The sequence below is a fragment of the Calypte anna genome, chromosome 2, assembly GCF_003957555.1.
Source record: "Calypte anna isolate BGI_N300 chromosome 2, bCalAnn1_v1.p, whole genome shotgun sequence".
NCBI classification, from domain to species: Eukaryota; Metazoa; Chordata; class Aves; order Apodiformes; family Trochilidae; genus Calypte; species Calypte anna.
In genome coordinates this window covers 148,416,123-148,434,622 of record NC_044245.1, presented here as the reverse complement: position 1 = coordinate 148,434,622, position 18,500 = coordinate 148,416,123, and the positions used below count along the sequence as shown (strand labels likewise).

General features: G+C 39.1%; 1 protein-coding gene across 1 annotated transcript in view; it reads left to right on the top strand.

Moving 5' to 3' along the window:
* The window catches only part of TSNARE1 (t-SNARE domain containing 1), a 522,750-nt gene that overhangs the window by 442,296 nt on the left and 61,954 nt on the right, over window positions 1-18,500 (top strand). The window contains exon 12 of the mRNA XM_030446428.1: window positions 16,320-16,435. Coding sequence (XP_030302288.1) covers window positions 16,320-16,415 — 96 coding nt within the window. The 3' untranslated portion in view covers window positions 16,416-16,435. The remainder of the gene's footprint in view (window positions 1-16,319; window positions 16,436-18,500) is intronic.

Here is an 18,500-nt window from a genome sequence, read left to right as displayed (position 1 = left end):
CACCAAGCATTCTGGGGACATAAGTATTTCCATAGAATCATAGAATCATAGAATCATAGAATCATAGAATTGGCTGGGTTGGAAGGGACCTCAGAGATCATCGAGTCCAACCCTTGAACCACTGTTGCGGTTGCTAGACCATGGCACTGAGTGCCACATCCAGTCTCTTTTTAAATATCTCCAGACACAGAGAATCCACTACTTCCCTGGGCAGCCCATTCCAATGCCGTATCACTCTCTCCGTAAAGAAATTCTTTCTAATATCTAACCTAAATTTCCCCTGGCACAACTTAAGACCATGACCTCTTGTCTTGTTGAAAGTCGTCTGGCAAAAGAGACCAACGTCTACCCGGTTACAATCCCCTTTCAGGTAGTTGTAGACAGCGATGAGGTCTTCCCTGAGCCTCCTCTTCTCCAGGCTGAACAGCCCCAGCTCTCTCAGCCTCTCCTCATAGGGTCTGTGCTTGAGTCCCTTCACCAGCCTGGTGAATTTTAGAGGCTTCTGTTCCCACTCATACGTGGCTGAAATTGGCAAAGAAGTTCTTAGCTCTTAGAAGCAAGGAAAGGGACTGATGAACAGAGTACCTTCTTTCTTGCAAATTATAGGGTTAATGGCAGGGAACATCAATCATACTTTAAGAAGACAAGTTTAGAAGGAAAAAAAAATATTTTAAAACCACGTATTTTCAGATTCAGTATTTTTCTGTCAGAGAAATAACCTGATAAGCATAAACTAATACACGTGTATAGCTGCTTTTCAGCTCTTTATTCAGGGACTCCCAGGTTATAGAATTAATTTATGCCCACAATTTAATAAAGCATATGATAAGATTTATCAGGATTGTGGATTAAAAACGAACAGCAAACAAAACAAAACAGGTCACTGACATTATCTATCAGTCCTCTTTTAGACAGCAATCACCCACTACATGCTTGGATTCAGCTTGAATCAGACTTTAAACAGAATAAAGCCATGTATTTCTTCTTTTTTTTTTCCCCCCAGAGAACTTCACTGAATTGAAACCCCTGCAGGGTACAAACTTCATGTGTGTCGCTCACCTGTACCTATAGCTCTGTCAGACCTACTGTGAAGAGAGGTCATAATGAATGGTTTACTCTCTTCCACTTTGGTTCACAGAATCATAGAATGGCTGAGGTTAGAAGACACCTTAGAGATCAGCTATTCCAGCCTCTCTGCCATGGCCAGGGATACCTCTCATCTAGACAAGGATCCTCAAGGCTTCATCCACCCTGTCCTTGAACACTTCCAGGGAGGGGGCACCCACAACTTCCCTGAGCAATCTGTTCCACAGTCTCACCACCACCCTTGTACTGAAGAACTTCTTTCTAATACTCAGTCTAAACCTATTTTCCTTCAATTTAAATGCATTTCCCCTTGTCTCATCGCTGGACACTCTTATGGAAAGTTTCTCTCCAGCCTTTCTGTAGGTTCTCTTTAGGTACTGGAATACTTCTGCCTAATAAGGCTGACAGCAAGAAAATATCTTCAAGGTGGGAATTTGTGCTGTGTTGTCTGAGGAGTGTGCATGCCAGTCTTCCAATATTTTCCTAGAAAAGAGGGAGTCAAACTCATCAGCCATGGTGTCAAATTTTCCTTTACAAATTTGATTTTATGTACTCCATCCATCTAGAACTGGTTTCTGGTAGTTACACAATAAATTCATCATATTCTTGCTAGAAACTATTCTCTGTCCAGTTGTCAAAGTAGTGTTCCCAATTTTGATACAGTTTTTTAGCACTCTGTCATGAATAATCTAGAATGGTACTTCAATTTTAAATATATATATATATATTTTCTCCCTTGGAGAATAATTAGATAGTCTACTAGAACTTGGTGTGAAAGCTTTTTCTTTCCCAAAGTTTAAATTGCATTTTCTTTTCAGAAGCATAATGTATTCCTACTCCTCCTTATAGAACACTCTAAATTATTTTAATCTTACACTTTAATTTTTAGCTTGTTTCCCCCACTTCTTCACAATGCTTTCATTGCTGCTTTTTTCTTTCTTCACATTACTAATAAATAAAGACTTCATAAGATCCTTGACATTTTTGCAGACAATCTGGAAACAGATTGAATAAATTATATTACCAGATATTAACCAAAGTAATGGGCTATTATGAATAGAGAAAAGCAAATACCACTAGATCAAGCTTGGCATTTCAGCTCCTACAGCATGTGAACTGTTGTGTTATTGAATCCTTTGTCACTGTAGCAATAGCCAAACAATAATCTTATGCCTGAAGGCTACAGGAGAACATGCACTTCCCTCTGACCTTTTGCAGTGCCATTTCAATGGGAATGGCTGTTTTTTTTCTCCAGTCTCCTTTTTTTTCCTGCATGTGTGTCAGCAAATATCACTTTCTCAACACTGTGTAGGAGATTTGTGGGCTCCACATGGCAGTTGTGGTAGAAAAATCTCTGCAGAGGAAACCAACCAGCTTTCCTATTCATTAGGCCTACAGCAATCACCAACTTTTCCAAGCATCACCACACCATCAGCTGTCAACTCGTGCCATCCAATAAAGTCACCCATGATTAATTCTTCTTAAATGACAGCAACATATTGCAACCAGCTGATAGCTGCTGACAGTGGAAATCCAATTAACCTGAATTACTATCTTGATTGTGTCCCAATTAATGTCAGCTGTGCTATGTCAGAAATGAAGGCTTGGCTAACATAATTGGTTAATTAATTCACAGCAGAAATTAGTTGATGTGGGATTGTCCTTATGTCTACTTCTTTTTTTATTTATTTTTCTTTTCCTCCTCTGCTGAGCATTAGATTTGAGAAGGAAGGCTAAGGAACTCTCTACAGCTTTTTGCTTAAGTGCATAAATGAAGTTCTATCTTTAAATGGGGGTTGAAACAACACAGAGGGAATAGTAGAGCTGTGAAACTTCTGTTAAGTCTCTTGTTGCCCATTGCTTCAGTGAGTTTTACTCTGCCCCATGTCTGAGATGCAAAGGGATTGGGAGGAATGTTTCTTTGATGCATTCAACCTGAGGTATGGAGTTGCTATGAATTAATGATTTCTCTGCCTTTTAAAGCACATAGATTTAACAGCAGGAAGGCTGGTCATGGTGAGGAGTAGATTTATTTATCTGTAGAAATAGAAACTTCAGTCAGAGGTGACTAGAAGCTTGTTGCTCATGATGTAGCACCTGCTAATGTCTGCTTTATGTTCAATGTCTGTGATTAGTTTGTGTTCTCTTATGCACAGACTGTCATGAATGTCAAAGAGTTTTAGTATTAAAATCTGTATTATGGCCAATTTTAGAATGACTCACTAAAGTAAAGGGTCTGTTGGTGGATTTTCCAGTTGGAGCACATTACAGCAGCCCTTACCTTCTTTTCCATATCCATTTTAATTCCTCTAGCTCTTTTTGGGTCTACTTTCAACAGCCATGGTGCATTTAAAAGAAAAAAAAAAAGTAAAATTAAAAAAAAAATTTAAAAAAAATGCCTAACATCTCCACTTGTAACAGGCACTATAAGAAACAGAGAAGGGAAACAAAATGACTGTAGGCCTAAGTGTCACACCAAGCCACTCACTAATAATAAGTTGGATTTTGTGAAGCAAAGCAAGAGAAAACTTTCCTTGATCTCCACCAGAAACTTTAAAATAGTCTTAAAAATACAGGCAGACTCAGACTGATTACCAAATAAGAGGATTATAGTGAAAAAAAAAAAAAAAGCTCTGATGACTTAAAAGGAGCAAGCATTAAAAAAGTTAAACTTAGTGAATTAATTTGTTAAGTACAGGGGTTTTGGTGTGCAGAAAATATACACGTACCCATACAGATGTCTGTATGGTTCTTTTCCCATGTGGAGCTCAACGATTTAAGCTCTTGTCACAGATGCCAGGAGAAAAGGAATGGAGAGTTAAAAGCTTTGATCAGCTGCATGCAGGAAAATCTGGGCTGTTTAACAAGTTCAGAGGCTCCCGTCACTTCTACAGAGTCTTAAGAAATATCTGGTTTCTTGACTGTCTCAAAAAATTCCACAAGCAGGACCTCCCTAGAGATGTCTGCTTTTGAATTGTTCTTCAAATAGCACCAGTACATAATCTCCCACAGAGGTTTCAGTTTAGGTGGAAGTGCTCAGAACTACTTTCAGAACTTTCTCAGAGCTTTAAACCAGTTGTTCAGTTTGGTTTTCAGGAGGCTTTGCAGATAAGCCTAATCCTGGAAACTGATTCCTACCCTCATCTTCTCAGCAGACTAGAAGAACCACCCAGCATATTTTAAGAAAACCCAGTGAGAACAAACTGAATTGCATAAAAGCTGTTTAAACTTAACATAGTTGACAGTTTATTGATGTATCTACAGAGATTTCTTTAGATGGCATGTAACTGGAATGTCTTTTTCTTAGCTAAAGACTAGTTATAGTTAGACACTTTGTCTTTTGGCTAAATATCCCTGTTTCTACCATGTTGGAGAATCATTATCTCTCTACTGTCTTGTTCATTGGAGGAAATGTTTACAGATTGTTTTTTTATTTACACAGCATAAATGGATGGAGTAGATGTGCTTTCTAATGTGAATCTTGAAAACTGGCAACAAATTGGCAGCAAAACAGAAATCATACCCATTTGTGCAAAGATAGGGTGGATTTGATGTTTCTTCGGTTTCTGCCTCTTCTATCCTTGCAGTGAGATAAAACTCAAACATGAAAGCTATTTTTGCTTTTGCCCTTAAAAACTCATCATTTCATTTAATTCTTTCATTTGCAGATCATTATGTCATTGCTGTTAGTAGTGGATATGCTCTGTAGGAGATACTTTTGGCACTATTTTTTCTGGCATTCATAGGTCAGGCCCATTCAGCCTTGGTCAGGCTCCAAGGCCATTTGTGAAGTGATGCTGATATTCCAAAGTGATCTCTTTTATTTAGAATCCACTGGAAGTTGTAAACATGTAAGGATTTTGATATAGATACAGGAAATGCACAGCTTTGGTAGCAGTGAATAATAGAATCACAGAATAATTCGGGTTGGAAGGGACCTCTAAAGGTCATCAAGTCACCCCCCCCCGCAGTAAGCAGGGACACCCTCAACCAGATCAGGTTGCTCAGACCTTCCTCAAGCCTCACCTTGAATATCTCCAGGGATGAGGCCTCAACTATCTCTCTGGACAACCTGTTGTGGTTTTCCACTGCCCTCATGGTAAAGAACTTTTTCCCAACATCCAATCTAAATCTACTCTTCTCTAACTTACAACAATTGGCCCTCATCCTCCAGACCCTTGCAAACAGTCCCTCTCCAGCCTTCCTGTAGGCTCCCTTCAGGTACTTGAATGCTGCTGTTATATTGCTCAGCCTGCCTTCATATAAGAGGTTTTCCAGTCCCCTGATCAGTTTCTCAGCCCTCCTCTGGCCCTGCTCCATCAGCTCCATGTCCTTCCTGTGTTGGGAACTCCAGAGCTGGATGCAGGGCTCCAGGTGAGGTCTCACCAGACCACAGTTGAAGGGCAGAATCACCTCTCTGCAACTCCTGGCCACACTTCTTTTGATGCAGCCCAGGATGTGATTGGCTTTCTGGGCTGTGTGTACTGTTGGCTCATGTCCAGCTTTTCATCCACCAGCACCTCCAAGTCCTTTTCTCCAAGAATGCTTTCTTAAACCTCATCCCCCAGCCTGTGCTGAGAGTGAGGATTATTCCAATTCAGGTGCAGGACCCTGTGCTTGGTCTTATTGAACCCCAGGGTTTCACCTGCATAATGCAGCATGCTCTGAATACTAGGAACTGGTGACAAGTGAAGAGTTTTGACTTGTGATTGTTTTCAGCTTTCACATCAGACATTGTTCACCTGAGCACAGTTCAGAGTAAAATAGTTTAGTCCATGTATTTCAAGATAATGCTGCAGAGAGCTCCATAGAATTGAGAGGTGAAGGAAGGGATTGAATTTATTTCTCTGCAATATGAGCTCTAGTGCCAAACCCATAACTTTATTTTGTGCTTGTGCAATTAAAGAGAAGTGCATCTCATCTTAGAAATGGCTGAACCAGTTTGTCTAAAAAAAAAAGCAAAAAAACCCCATCCACATACAAATTCATTATTAAAAGACACAACTGGTTGTGTGTTGATCTTAGCAAATTGTGAGATCCATCATCACAGGTCTCCCTGTTTTTGCCCTATTTATTTAATGAAGTAACATCCATAATCTTATAAAAGGTGAAATTAAAGAACAAAGAAGTTCATGACTTATGAAGGATCACATACCAATTTAATGAGAAAAGGAGGCATGGGTTCTATACCTGTCTGTATAATTCTCTGCACTTTCCTGCTATTTTGAGGTTGGTTTACTTTTTGTTTGGTTTGGGTTTTTTTTTGTTTTTTTGTGGGTTTTTTGTCTTTATATTTGAATGCTGTCTTTACAAGTCTTGAACTCTGCTCTTTGACATTCCCTGAATTTCCATCTGCAAAACTGAGCAGCAAACCTCAGGAGAATACTCTCTCAAACAAAATTTCCCATAGTTGGTGTTTTCTCATATCAGCTCGGGCTGCCTCCTGGCATTTGTGTGTTTAATCCATCAGGAAAAAAAAATCCATGGGCCAATGTGAGAATGAAAAAAGAGATCAAGAATGCTATTCAAGCCTTGAACTGCTTATTTGGGTTTCAAGAAAAGCTTAGGTCAGGAATTTTGGTAGTCTAACCTATTCTCTGTGGCTTCTCCAGAAAATCATGGTGACTCAAATTTAATTTTGTCCCACTCAATAAAATGGTATAGAGGCACTGACAGTAGATTTGACTTTGTCCACTTCTGCTTTGACAGATATTAGTAGGCAGTAGAAAGGAAACATCCTTTCATCCATTAATAATGCTCATTTGACAACGATTTAAGACTTTTCATTTGTCTCTGTGAGATCTAGTTTGAATGGGTGAAGTCACACATACAGGTATTTGTAAGGTGTAGAAGCTGTAAAATAGTGTTTCCTCTGCCTGTAGACCTATGTTGTTCATAGATCACATTCCTTGAGTTCCTAACACACAATTTGTTGCTTTTCCTGAGCAAGGTTTTCATGCCTGGTCTCGATTTAATTTACTCAGCATTACTCAGCACTTTGTTCCCAAGTGGTCTGCATAAAGCAAAGGAAAAGCATTGGGATAGTAAATCCTTGTAAACTGGTGAAAAATAGCATGGCTGGGAGGAAGAGCCAGCCTTGAGCTTTAATAACATGCTTGGTTGCAAAGCATGGTAGTTCTCTTGGGGTTTCTTATTTAAGGAATATTCCCTTAATCTTGCTATAATTTTTTGTCTCTTTGGAACTCAGGAGAAGGAAAACCCTGTTTGCCCTGTTTAGAGGTCCATTTAAAGTTCAGTGCAGCAAGACAGCTCTGTTCTACAACACTATGAAGTAGTAAATGATAATTTGTGCCTGTCAACCACTGCTTGACATGATTGGTGCTGTTTTAGCTGTAGTAGAGACAATACCAGAACAGGAATGAAGTTAATGGTGATCTAGAGATGGTGGTAAGCAAATTTTGTAAGAAGTAGTGCCCTGTATTAAATCAATGGACACAATAAAGAAAAGAAAACCCCAAAAACAGACTAGTGGCATAAGTCTTTTCTTATTTTTTGTGTTCTTTGTTTTTCTGTCCTCTCAACTGGTCTAATGAAAATACAAACACAGAATGCTGCCTATTAATGTTCTGTGACATTTCCACTCTGAGGATTCATCAGCTCCAAACACAGACTTTCTGAGTCATTAATAGCACTGTCCTTCCTGGAATCTATTCAAAAATTGGGTTTACTTATGATTCCTAGGGCTGGGAGGAGGTTGGGGTTTTTTTTTTGTGGCTCATTTACTGTTGTGTACTGACATGTACAGCTGCCTTCTGGTGCTAGAATCAGTCCAGCTTAAACCTTCAGTTTGTTCTTTGGTGCCTAAAGACTTAAACTGAGGGTAATTTGTTTTAATTACTGCTGAGATTTGAGGACAAGTCTTAGTTCAAGGGTACTGTGCTTTGAAGAAAGAAAATCCTTTCTTTCAGTCCCAATGTGAAAAATATTGTTATGGAAGTTTTTCCTCGACTTCCAGCATTACCTCTGTTGTCTTTGTATAACAAAGAAATCCTCATTTGTTTGAGGATGGGCTGAAAACTTCACGGATGATGTTCCACCTCTTTACCACACGTTTTATTTCCATTAATATTTTCAAATAAAAACCTTGCATACAGTAATACACATGGTGCTATGGGGAAATTATTCGCTTCTTTAGACTAGAATTTTGTAAGGCTTGTTTGGAGTAGTTCCATTAATACCAGTGGAGCTGAGCCAGACTTTGTAGTTTCCTTGGCTCTGGCCCTTGTAAGTGTGTGCAAAGCCTGATCTAGTTGTTATTTGCATAAGGAGTCAAAGTGGGGAGCCCAAGTATTTTTCAGGACAGAGAATGAGCCAATTATTTCCTCAGTTAATCCTGCAATTAAAATGTTGTGCCCTGGCTCCTGGAGCTCCCTGATAGAAAAAATGATGATGCACAAACTGGGGAAGAGAGGTGGTTTGAAAGCTGCCTGAACTGCTGTGCTCAAAGGGTTGACATCAGCAGCACAGTCACCCAAAAAATATAACTTCTGATCCAGCCAAGGAGTTCTATTCATGCAGTAATGTAATCTAATTAACAAATATTTTTCAGAAAGAAGGCTTTCTATGAGCACAATGCTGCTTTAATGTGGTGGAATTGTTCTCTGTCTGTTCCTGTGCAACTGTGTTTCTGGGTTTGAATTATTGGGGGAATTGAGGTCTTTGTCAATCTGCTTTTGTGGGGCTGTTAAAAGTCTCAAGGTGGTTTCTACAGAAGTATAAGGGCATTTGTTTTACTACTTTGGGCAAATTCTGTGTTGGGAAAATGCAGGCTCTGGTGTTTCAGGTTTACACACCTGAGATAGTGTGCCTGAAATAGCCATTACCTGCTTTAAACTGCTGGGTAGATTTGCTAGGTAGAATTTAAACAGTTGCCAGAGGTAGGTGGCTTCATTCCAGAGCTGGGAAAAAAATAAACTCCTTTATTGTGAATTTGTAAATCCCATTGGAGGCCTCCTGCCTTGAAAGACAAGATAGAAATGCAAGCCATTATCATGTGTTGTTACAAATGATTTCTCAGCCACTAGAAAAAAATCCAAGTATATTAAGGGAATATTAAGATGGTTAATTCAAGCATTCCAAAGTTAGAAAATTCAGTAATTAAATCCGTGTGTGCAGGCTTAACATCAGCCCCTGTCTGCTTTTAAGCAAACCAACACAGCACATACTGTGCTGCTATCCCGTCCCTGATAGGAAATTCTGGCAGGTGGTGAAAATTACCTCAGATTTTCAAGTATTCATGAGTACACATAAATCAGGGTTTGAGGGAAGTCATACCTTTCCCAGGCAAAATTCCTAGAAACACTATAAAGTGCAATCCTACCAATGGGATCAACACCTTCCTCCCTATTCCTCCTCATATTCTTCATCTTTCTCCAAGCATGCAGGCACTAGAGAATCATAGAATGGTTTGGATTGGGAGGGATCTTAAAGATCATCCAGTTCCAACTCCCCAACATGGGCAGGGACACCTCCCACTAGACCAGGTTGCTCAAACCTGGCCTTGAACACTTTCAGAGATATTTGCATTCTCTTGCATGGAGAGACATGGACATTGTCCATGGGAGACATGGACATTTTTCAATAGATTTTTTCTTTGGTTTGGCTGCAATATTTTCATTTGAATGAAATAGCTTGAGGTCATTTGCAGGCATGAAAAATATAATCCTGAATGGTTATCACTGGGTAAATAGCTATTAGGCAGAAAATGCAGTCTCATTAGGATGTTCTGAGGAACCTTACCTATAGAATCATAGAATGTCAGGTTAGAAGTGACCTCAAGGATCATCTGGTCCAAACATTCTGATGTTGTTGTTTCTATGGGATGTTTCACCACCCTGTAGAACAGAGACTTAAAACTTTGCAAAGTGAAGGAATCTACCACCTCCCCTGGGAGACCATTCCCAGTCTGACTGAATAGATGGTTTTGTCTGAGATATATGCAAAGAAGATAAATGAGTAAGAAAGGAAGCATGAAGAGACTTCTGGGGAGTGGGAAGACTGAGCAGAATGAGGGCACAGTGGCAAGTACATAGACAGCATCATAAGGTAAAACTTGAAATTAGTCCAAGTGATGTGGAAGTGAAGTCACAAAAACAACCTGTCACAGCACAGTGATATTTACTTGGTGTGGGCTGGCCTTTTCCTGTTGCTCTCCTGTATTGTGGCTTTTACTCATCTGCAACTTGTCTGCTTCGTTCTCATTTAAAACCACCAAAAGTACTTAATATCACTGGCCTTTCCTAGCCTGTCTGCAGAAGCAGTGATATTTAATAGCAAATTCATAGCTACTCTATAAGAAAGCTTTACCATAAAGGTCACCAAATTTGGACAGTGCATTTTAATTTGTACACACATTAAAGGTCATATTCCTCAATTCCACTGCAATAACACAGTGCATTTACACCCTTATCAGAGGTGATTGTGTATGACTTGGTAAAAGGATCTTATCAATGTAAGTGGAATCCAGAGCAAAAATAATAACCATAAAAACTGTAGTGAAAGTGTAAGGGGATTTTTCTCTGTATGTTTATGAAATGCTTGGAGGTAAACACATCTCTACAAGGTTTGATTTTCTGCTGTGTTAGTCCAATATTTCCTTTTTTTCCCCATGAGAACTCCACAGCCTTAAGCAGAATTTCTGCTGGTGTACATTGGAATGACTAGTTTCAGATTCATACTATCATCTCTGTATAAACACTTCAAAATGTAATTAAGGACCTGGGCTCTCAATCCAGCAGACCTCAAATTAGCTTTCAAAATGCATATTAAGGGCATAGACAAATGCTGTCGTGCAATTGCAAATGACCTCTGAGGACAGGCTGAACAAAACTGTATGAACCTCTTTAATGTCACAGAACTCTCTCTACAGAGATTTGCATATAAAGTGTACCATTTTATGTCAAACAGATTTGTTAATCTTACAATGAAGGAAACAGTACTGGAAAATTAATCAAGGTGGGTTTTCATTGCCCAGCAGAGCCCTTTAAAAGGACCTGACCTGATAACTGGAGCCTGTTATTGTCTAGTTTCTAAATTTAATCGTTTTAGGAGTTTTATTTGCTGGATGGGTTTGCAGGAAATAGATCTCCACAGCAGATAAATCTTCAGTGGTTTCTTTGCTCAAGCAGTGGAATTGGTACTTTCAGGAGTTTATATAAGCCTGGCTCTGTTGGAAAATACTTCATTATTTTAAAAATTTGTTTAAAATACACATAAACATTTCTGTAAGTAAAAAAAGGTTACTCTTCCTGAATCTTTTGGTATTGAGTACAAGTTAACTGTTTGCTTGTTGTCTTAATACCTGTCTGTGAAATGATGACTGAAAAATGGACAGGAAACAGGTTTTTGCCAATACAGACTCACCAAAAACCTTGGGATATGTTGAATTTTTAAATTAATTGTCATTGCAGGACAAAGGGACAGCAATGCATGGTCTTGGCTTAACCATCTTGATGGTCTTTCTCTTCTATCATCATCCTTATCTTAGAACAATGGCTAAAACCCAAAAGAGATTTAATAAGAAGATGGGATAGTGGTGAGATTAATATGGTTAATGATAGTAACATGATCATTTTCTCCTGCAGGAGTCATAGAAAATGCAACCACCACAGAGTTATAGGGTATCTCTCTACTATGAAGCAGTATTTTCTGCTCAGAGATTCCTGGAAGAAAGCAGCTCTTCTAGAACAGAAGTTCTAGAACTAAACTAAACTGAACTAAAGTATTTCTTTCTAGGGCCTTTTGTCTCCTTAGTTGGGAAATCTCAGCATCCCTGCCTTTCAGTGTAACCAATCCACATAAGGTAGAGAGGCATGATGCTGCTTGTCCATACATGATTTAAACACTTTCTGGTTTGACTTATTTTTTTTCCATTCTATAGAAATACAGGAAAAACATTTTCCTCTGACCTCTCCCATTACTTATGCTTTGTCCCAGCTAGCTTTTGAATCCATATAGCAAGAAAAAAATTGCTTTTCTCCATATAATTGCATTTGCTTAGGAATTTCCAAAACAAATCTTGATTTTCTGGGCCTGGGGCCCAAATGGGATTTAATAGTTTTTAATTAATAACTATCTCTTATAACACAATTAAAATGTCTCTCAACAAATCACATTTCACCCCCAAGAAGTAAATATTTTATAGGATGTAAAATATGACTTGCAAGTTAGTTTTTTTTTAATGAAACAGTGAGCAAAAGGCTTCTTCCAGGTTCAGTTTACAAGTCAATGTAAAGGGATTCTCAGCAATGTCTCTAAATAACCTTGCTCATTCCTTCCCTGCTTTTCACTCCTTTTTCACCTGTATCTTTAAAGAGCTTCTGTCAGGATTAAAATATGTCTTTACCCATACTGTTTGACTGAAAAACCCTGAGAACCTAGCAAACATACCAGTAAAAAGTCATTATGTCTTACTACAGGATTAGGGTTTTTTTGTCCCACACTTCATTCTTTTCATTTTGGGAAAATGTGTACAATGAAAATAAATTAGCTCAAATTTAATCAACAAATCCTATGTGCTATGGGAAATAGGCTTACAACAGGTTGGAACAGGGCTATAAAATCAGAGCAGTGCAAGAGCATGCCATTCAATGTTCACAATAAGTTAATACAATTAAAATGGATTCAGATAATACTGTTTATAAGTATGTTTTATACATTTTCTAGCAGATAATTAGACTTTCTGGTCACTTTTAACTTTTCACAAAGCCAGTCTGAAATCTTGTTTGTTGAGTTGACTTGTCATAGAATGGGTTGGGTTGGGAAGGGCCTTTAACATCATCCAGTTTAACATCATCCAGTTCCAACTCCCCTCCCATGGGCAGGGACACCTCCCACCAGACCAGGTTGCTCCAAGCCCCATCCAACCTGGCCTTGAACACTTCCAGGGATGGGGCAGCCACAACTTCTCCAGGCAACCTGTGCCAGTGTCTCACCACACTCACACCAAAGAATTTCTTCCTAATAACTAATCTACATCTCTCCTCTTCCAGTCTGAAACAATTTCCCCTCATCCCATCACTCCGTGCCCTTGTCAAAAGTCCCTCCCCAGATTTCCTATGATCCATTCAGGGATAGAAGGTGCTCTCAGGTCACCCTGGAGCTTTCTCTTCTCTAGGCTGAACAAATCCAACTCTCTCAGCCTGTCTTCAAAGGAGAGACACTCCATCCCTTTGATTATTTGATGTCTAATTCAGTATCTCTACTTAGATACTCATTTTTAAGTGATAGTTAAATGGAGTCATCGTTTTCCAACATTGAGTTTTAGGAAATGTATTTCCCTGAGGATAATTTTTTTTTTAAGAGGTACTGTTAAATTCTAGTGCCTCCTGTGTGTGGACAAAGCTTTGCAAATTAGCAGGATAAATGTAGAGAAAGCAGCCATACATTTTGTCAAAAAGATTTAGCAAAACCTCCAGGTCTCTGGAAAGAAAACACTATTCCCTCAATATATCCAGGTAAAGGTATTCATACCAGGGTCTGCAGATCTTATCTCTTCAACAGAACAATCTGTCCCACATCTTTCTCCTCTGACAAGAGCAAAGGGGATGGTTCACAAGAGCTCATTAAATCACAAGCTTGTCCTCTTCACAGGACAGGGTTGGTGGGCTCCATGGAGTGCCAAGTCATGTGGAAAGGGATATTTGCACAGCTCCTCCTAGAGCAGTGTGTGCATTCTTACCTTGAGGGTAGCTGCTGCTTTTTGCCCATCTTGCTCAGCATTTTTCCACCAAGGTGACAAAAAGAAGCTGGCATATATGGCCACTCTTCCTCAGGGTGTGTGAAAAAGGTTGTGTGATCAGCCAGAGCTCAGAAGCTGTGATTCTGCTGCTCCTCCAAAAGCTATTTTGTTACTGGAGACTAAAGGGACTTGAAGAACTGAACATTTTCCTTATAGAAATATAAAGTAAAGAGAAGACTAGGAATTAACAGAAGAATTCTGAAACAGATTATATGGCTGTGAAGGGCAGAAATACTGAATCCACAAAGAGATGTTGTAAACAGGACAGGAATCATTATTCTGACTTACCAGGATAACAAGGTCATAGAATCTGAACTAAATACCAGAATAGAAGCTTGACTGCATCCCTCCCACCCTCTGATTAGTCTCTTATTCTGTTTATCATTGAGTTTTATACTTTCATTATGCTGGTTAAAAACAAGAATAAAAGGAAGGGAGTGAGGAGAATACATAAAGTGAAAATAAGAGTGAATAGGGCTTTGAAATGCTAGGGACAGCAAAACAAGGAGATCTCTCAGCAAAGGGATTGATGGAAAAGCCATGTAAAGTGATAACTGTACAGCCTTTGAAACTCTCATTAGGAATATTTGAGCTGCTTGAAGCTAAATGACCCATTAGCATCCTCTGCTGACCAAACAAAGGCTCTGGCTTTTTGGGAGTGGTGAAGGACATTTAGGTGTTTTAAGATAGACAGTCTACAGTTTTAAGCAGAGGTTTCCTGGCTTGGTTTGGAATTAATCAGGGTTAAAAGGAAAGAGGACACTGTAGTAGGCCTCTTGTCTCATGCATTGAGCTTTTAGAATGCATTTTATTTACCCCTCTAGCACTGCAGGCTGTAAGTGCAGAGCCACTGTGAAGAAGCATCACTTTTGAGGTGAAAAATCTGTTAGCAATATAGCCCTGGTACACCTGTGCTCTCCCCCAAGTGTCACAGTAAAATGATTGAAAAGCAAAATGGGTGCCCTGGAGTAGGGTTTGGGAAAGGGGAGAATAATGTCCCTGCAAAGTCCTTCCAAGCACAGCAGACTACAAATTCCTTCTCACTGTGTGCACATGGAATGATACATTTAAAGCATCTATTTTTTTTCTTTCCAAACCCAAAGAAAACATTTGTGTGTGATTAAGTGACAAGCAAATGGAGAGTTAAGATGAATCACTGATTATCTGCTATGAAGGTAGGACCACACAGCATTTTCATTTGTTACAAAAAAAAAATAATCTGGAAATCCAAAAATTATTAAAAACCACTCGTTTGGTTGGTGATTGATTCTGGAGGAGAGGACAGGCCATGAATCACAGTTCTTTGCTGGAAGTGCTTCTCCAGCTCTGCAAAGAAAACAGATGGGACTTGGGAGGACTGTGAAGGAATGAAGTACTGGGCTTTGGAGCATCAATGGAAGAGATGATGCTCCTGTCACCTGCAGTGTAAGAAGCCAAAGTATCTGTAGAACAAAATAGCTGGGGAACTATGGGTCTGTGGGAAATGCAGTAAGGTGCAGAGGGGTATAAACTTGTTAGCAATGGGAGGGTTGATTACACCACTTAGGGGGAAAAAAAAAAAAAAGGAAGGAAAAGTTAATAACAGCAGTAATATGAACAAAATCTTTCCTGTGAGAGTGATGTTTCAGTTGTAACAAAAGAAGTCTGGACAAATGCAAATGGTGTATCAGCTCAAGATGGTGTTACTAAGTCTTATGGCTGGAGAACTGGTTGATCTGCTCTTGGGAAAAAGGAGTTGACTCTGTGACTCACTGAAAGTTGCTTTTTTACTGTGTTGATAAGAGTTTTACTGACACTGCTGGATCATGGGAACACTCTTCTTCTAATCCATCCAAAAGGAGGAAGAGGAGCTGAACTGTTTGGAATAGATTTTAAATGGGAACAAACAACATTATGGTCATGGAAGTCATTGGGAAGGCTGATGGATGTAAAATTCTTAAATTCTAAGACAGCAGAATTTAAATCCTGTTGAATCTCTTCTACCAAATCTTAACTTAATTCAAGTCAGGATAGTTAATGCTAAGGTTACATTGGCCTGCCATGCAAAGAGACTGCTTTATTGCTTGATTAGATTTCATTCCAGAGCAGGATGGAGAGACACTTCTTTATTTTGCAGGAGATACTTCTACTGGACTTCTTTATCTGGCAGCCAGAAAGTAGATTTGACACCCCTAGAACAAACCCAGACTGAATAGCCTTGCCCAAGTCCAGGCCTCCAAGCAGAGGTTGGAAATTTAGTGTGACACAAACAGTGATTTAATTAAGAAGAAAGCAGTGCAGAGAAGGTGGCTGTAGTTCAGGGGTCTTTTCACTGGAAATAAAAAATCTGGATTGGCCAGAAGGATGAGTCAGTCTGAAAAGAGAGACATTTTCTGTGTTTAATTGACTTGTTTCAAATAGGCCTACTGATGGAAAAATAGTAAATTTTCATGGATGAGCCATATATCTTCTCATTTATTTCTTTATCTTTCAGCTCAGAGCCAGGAAGATGAAGTGTTGCCTTCTCTCTGTTGCCTTGGCCGTTCTGGTGTTCGTTGTCATCATCATTGCAGTCTCTGTCAAGCACTGATCTGGCTACAGTTTCCACAGGTAAAAGCCTTTAAGTCTTCTATAATACTCTATAAAATGGTTGAGAGAGAGTTTAGGAAGCTGATAATGGTAAGAAAAGAAAGAAGTCATCTTAGCTTGCATATTTAGGTCTGGTCTGTGAGAGTAATTTCCTTTGAAGGGTATTTGAGCTTGGAAAAAGTATCCTTAGAGGATCCTTAAATGTAAGTCAAGGTGGTATTCAAACAAGACATCTGATAACCCTTTTCTCTGCTGCTTGTGTTGTGTTTGATTTTATATGGACCTCAAAAAGATGCTAATTAATGAATCCTAAATGTGTTTGAAGTGCTGGTAATGACCCCAGGCTTCACAGTGAGAGGCCATTCAATATCTCACAGATATGCTGACACATTTCAGAGACCCTGGGGACAAGCCCTCCTTAGGAGCAGGAGGCCAAAGAACTGGAGTTCTTTGGAATTCTGATGATCTTTGCTCTAGATCCACCCCCAAAAGGAGTATTGGTCTGTAGAAGGGAAACTGGGCTTAACCTTACCATAGCTGAGATATAAAATCAGTTTCACCCCACTGCTGAAACTACTGAAATATAAGATGTAGTGGGTGTTCTTTGTTGAGAATATGCTTTAATTGTAAAGCATGAGGCACAGAAAAAGTTGGGGTTTTTTGTTGTTTTGGATTTTTTTTGTAGGTTTTTTGTTGATTTTTTTTTTTTGGCTCATTACCCTAGGAGAATGATTGATGAGTTATTTCTGATAATCTCTCTGATACAAATAATTTCTGTGTACCTGCTTCTTCAGAAGGTTGCTAGGCCCTCATTGAAGAAGAGATTATTGTGCTTACAGAAGTTTTATCACCCAAAGAACTCCAGTACTGCAGGCCTGTCTGTGTGCCTGCCATGGCACTGTTTCCAACTGGTAAAATCGAATATTCCCAAGAATATTGATGGGAATTTTCCTGCAGACAGCCAGTAGGAGCCCCAAGACAAAACCAATGAAAGGTGGGGTCAAGTTTTGGATTAAAGATCTCTCATGTCCCACAGGGACTTGCATAAAGCATTTGTGATATCCCTGCAGTACTTAGATAACTGCATAATACTGAGGCTTTTTACAATAATTTAAGTGGAGATTTCTTAGCTTAAGTTATCTTCTGGAGCTGCCCTAGAGAATGAACGAAGAATTGACATATTTTGTTCATTATTCTGTTTTAAAAGAGTTGAATATTACATGACAATGCTATCCTTCCACCTGAGGATGAAGTCATTGCCTTCTAATGTGCCTCCTTTATACATCATGGTCTCAAATCCAAATACCAGGGGTTGTCACAGAAAGAGCTTTGGACCTCCTGGCATGACGTTGTGGATAGCAAAATTTGGGTACAAAGGGGAATTGCTCAAATCCATGAAAGAAAAACATCTATTGAAGTATGTCAAGAACCACCTCAGTGGTTGTGGATGAGCATCATCATGAGCTCTACATTATCTCTAAGAGAAATAGCTGTGAATATTTTCCTTACTTGCTCTCTGAGATATTTAGGCAGCAGTGCAGGTGAGATGCACCTTTAGATCTATCAAATGTGGATGTTCTTATGGCACACACACACACACATATATAAATTCCATTTATATTTTTATCCCTCTCTTACATAAGAGGCACTGCTTTTAGGTGCAGATAGTGATCTGTCCTGCTTATTTAAATCTAGAGCAACTAAGATAATTTTGGTTGCATTACTCTGGTTTTAGTCTGCATTCATCTGGTTTGAAAATGTGACCCGTCATGGTAATCTATAGTTTAATAACATTTCTCTTATGTATAGTTAAATGTTCTTATCTACTAGAAGTCACGGATCTTATCAATGTTTGACTAAATCTAGACACATTTTAATCTAAATCCCTTAAGCAGGGACAGTCAGGGAAGCAAAATATTCTTACAATAAAACTCCATTGGAAAACTGGAGTTAATCTTCTCTTAAGAGACTCATGCCTAGAGGGAAGTGAATCCAGAAGTACTAATGAAAACCCCAGGAAAAATATAATGCTCTACTTTTGATATTACTTCTGAAATTAATTATCAGGAGTCTAATACATGAGTTT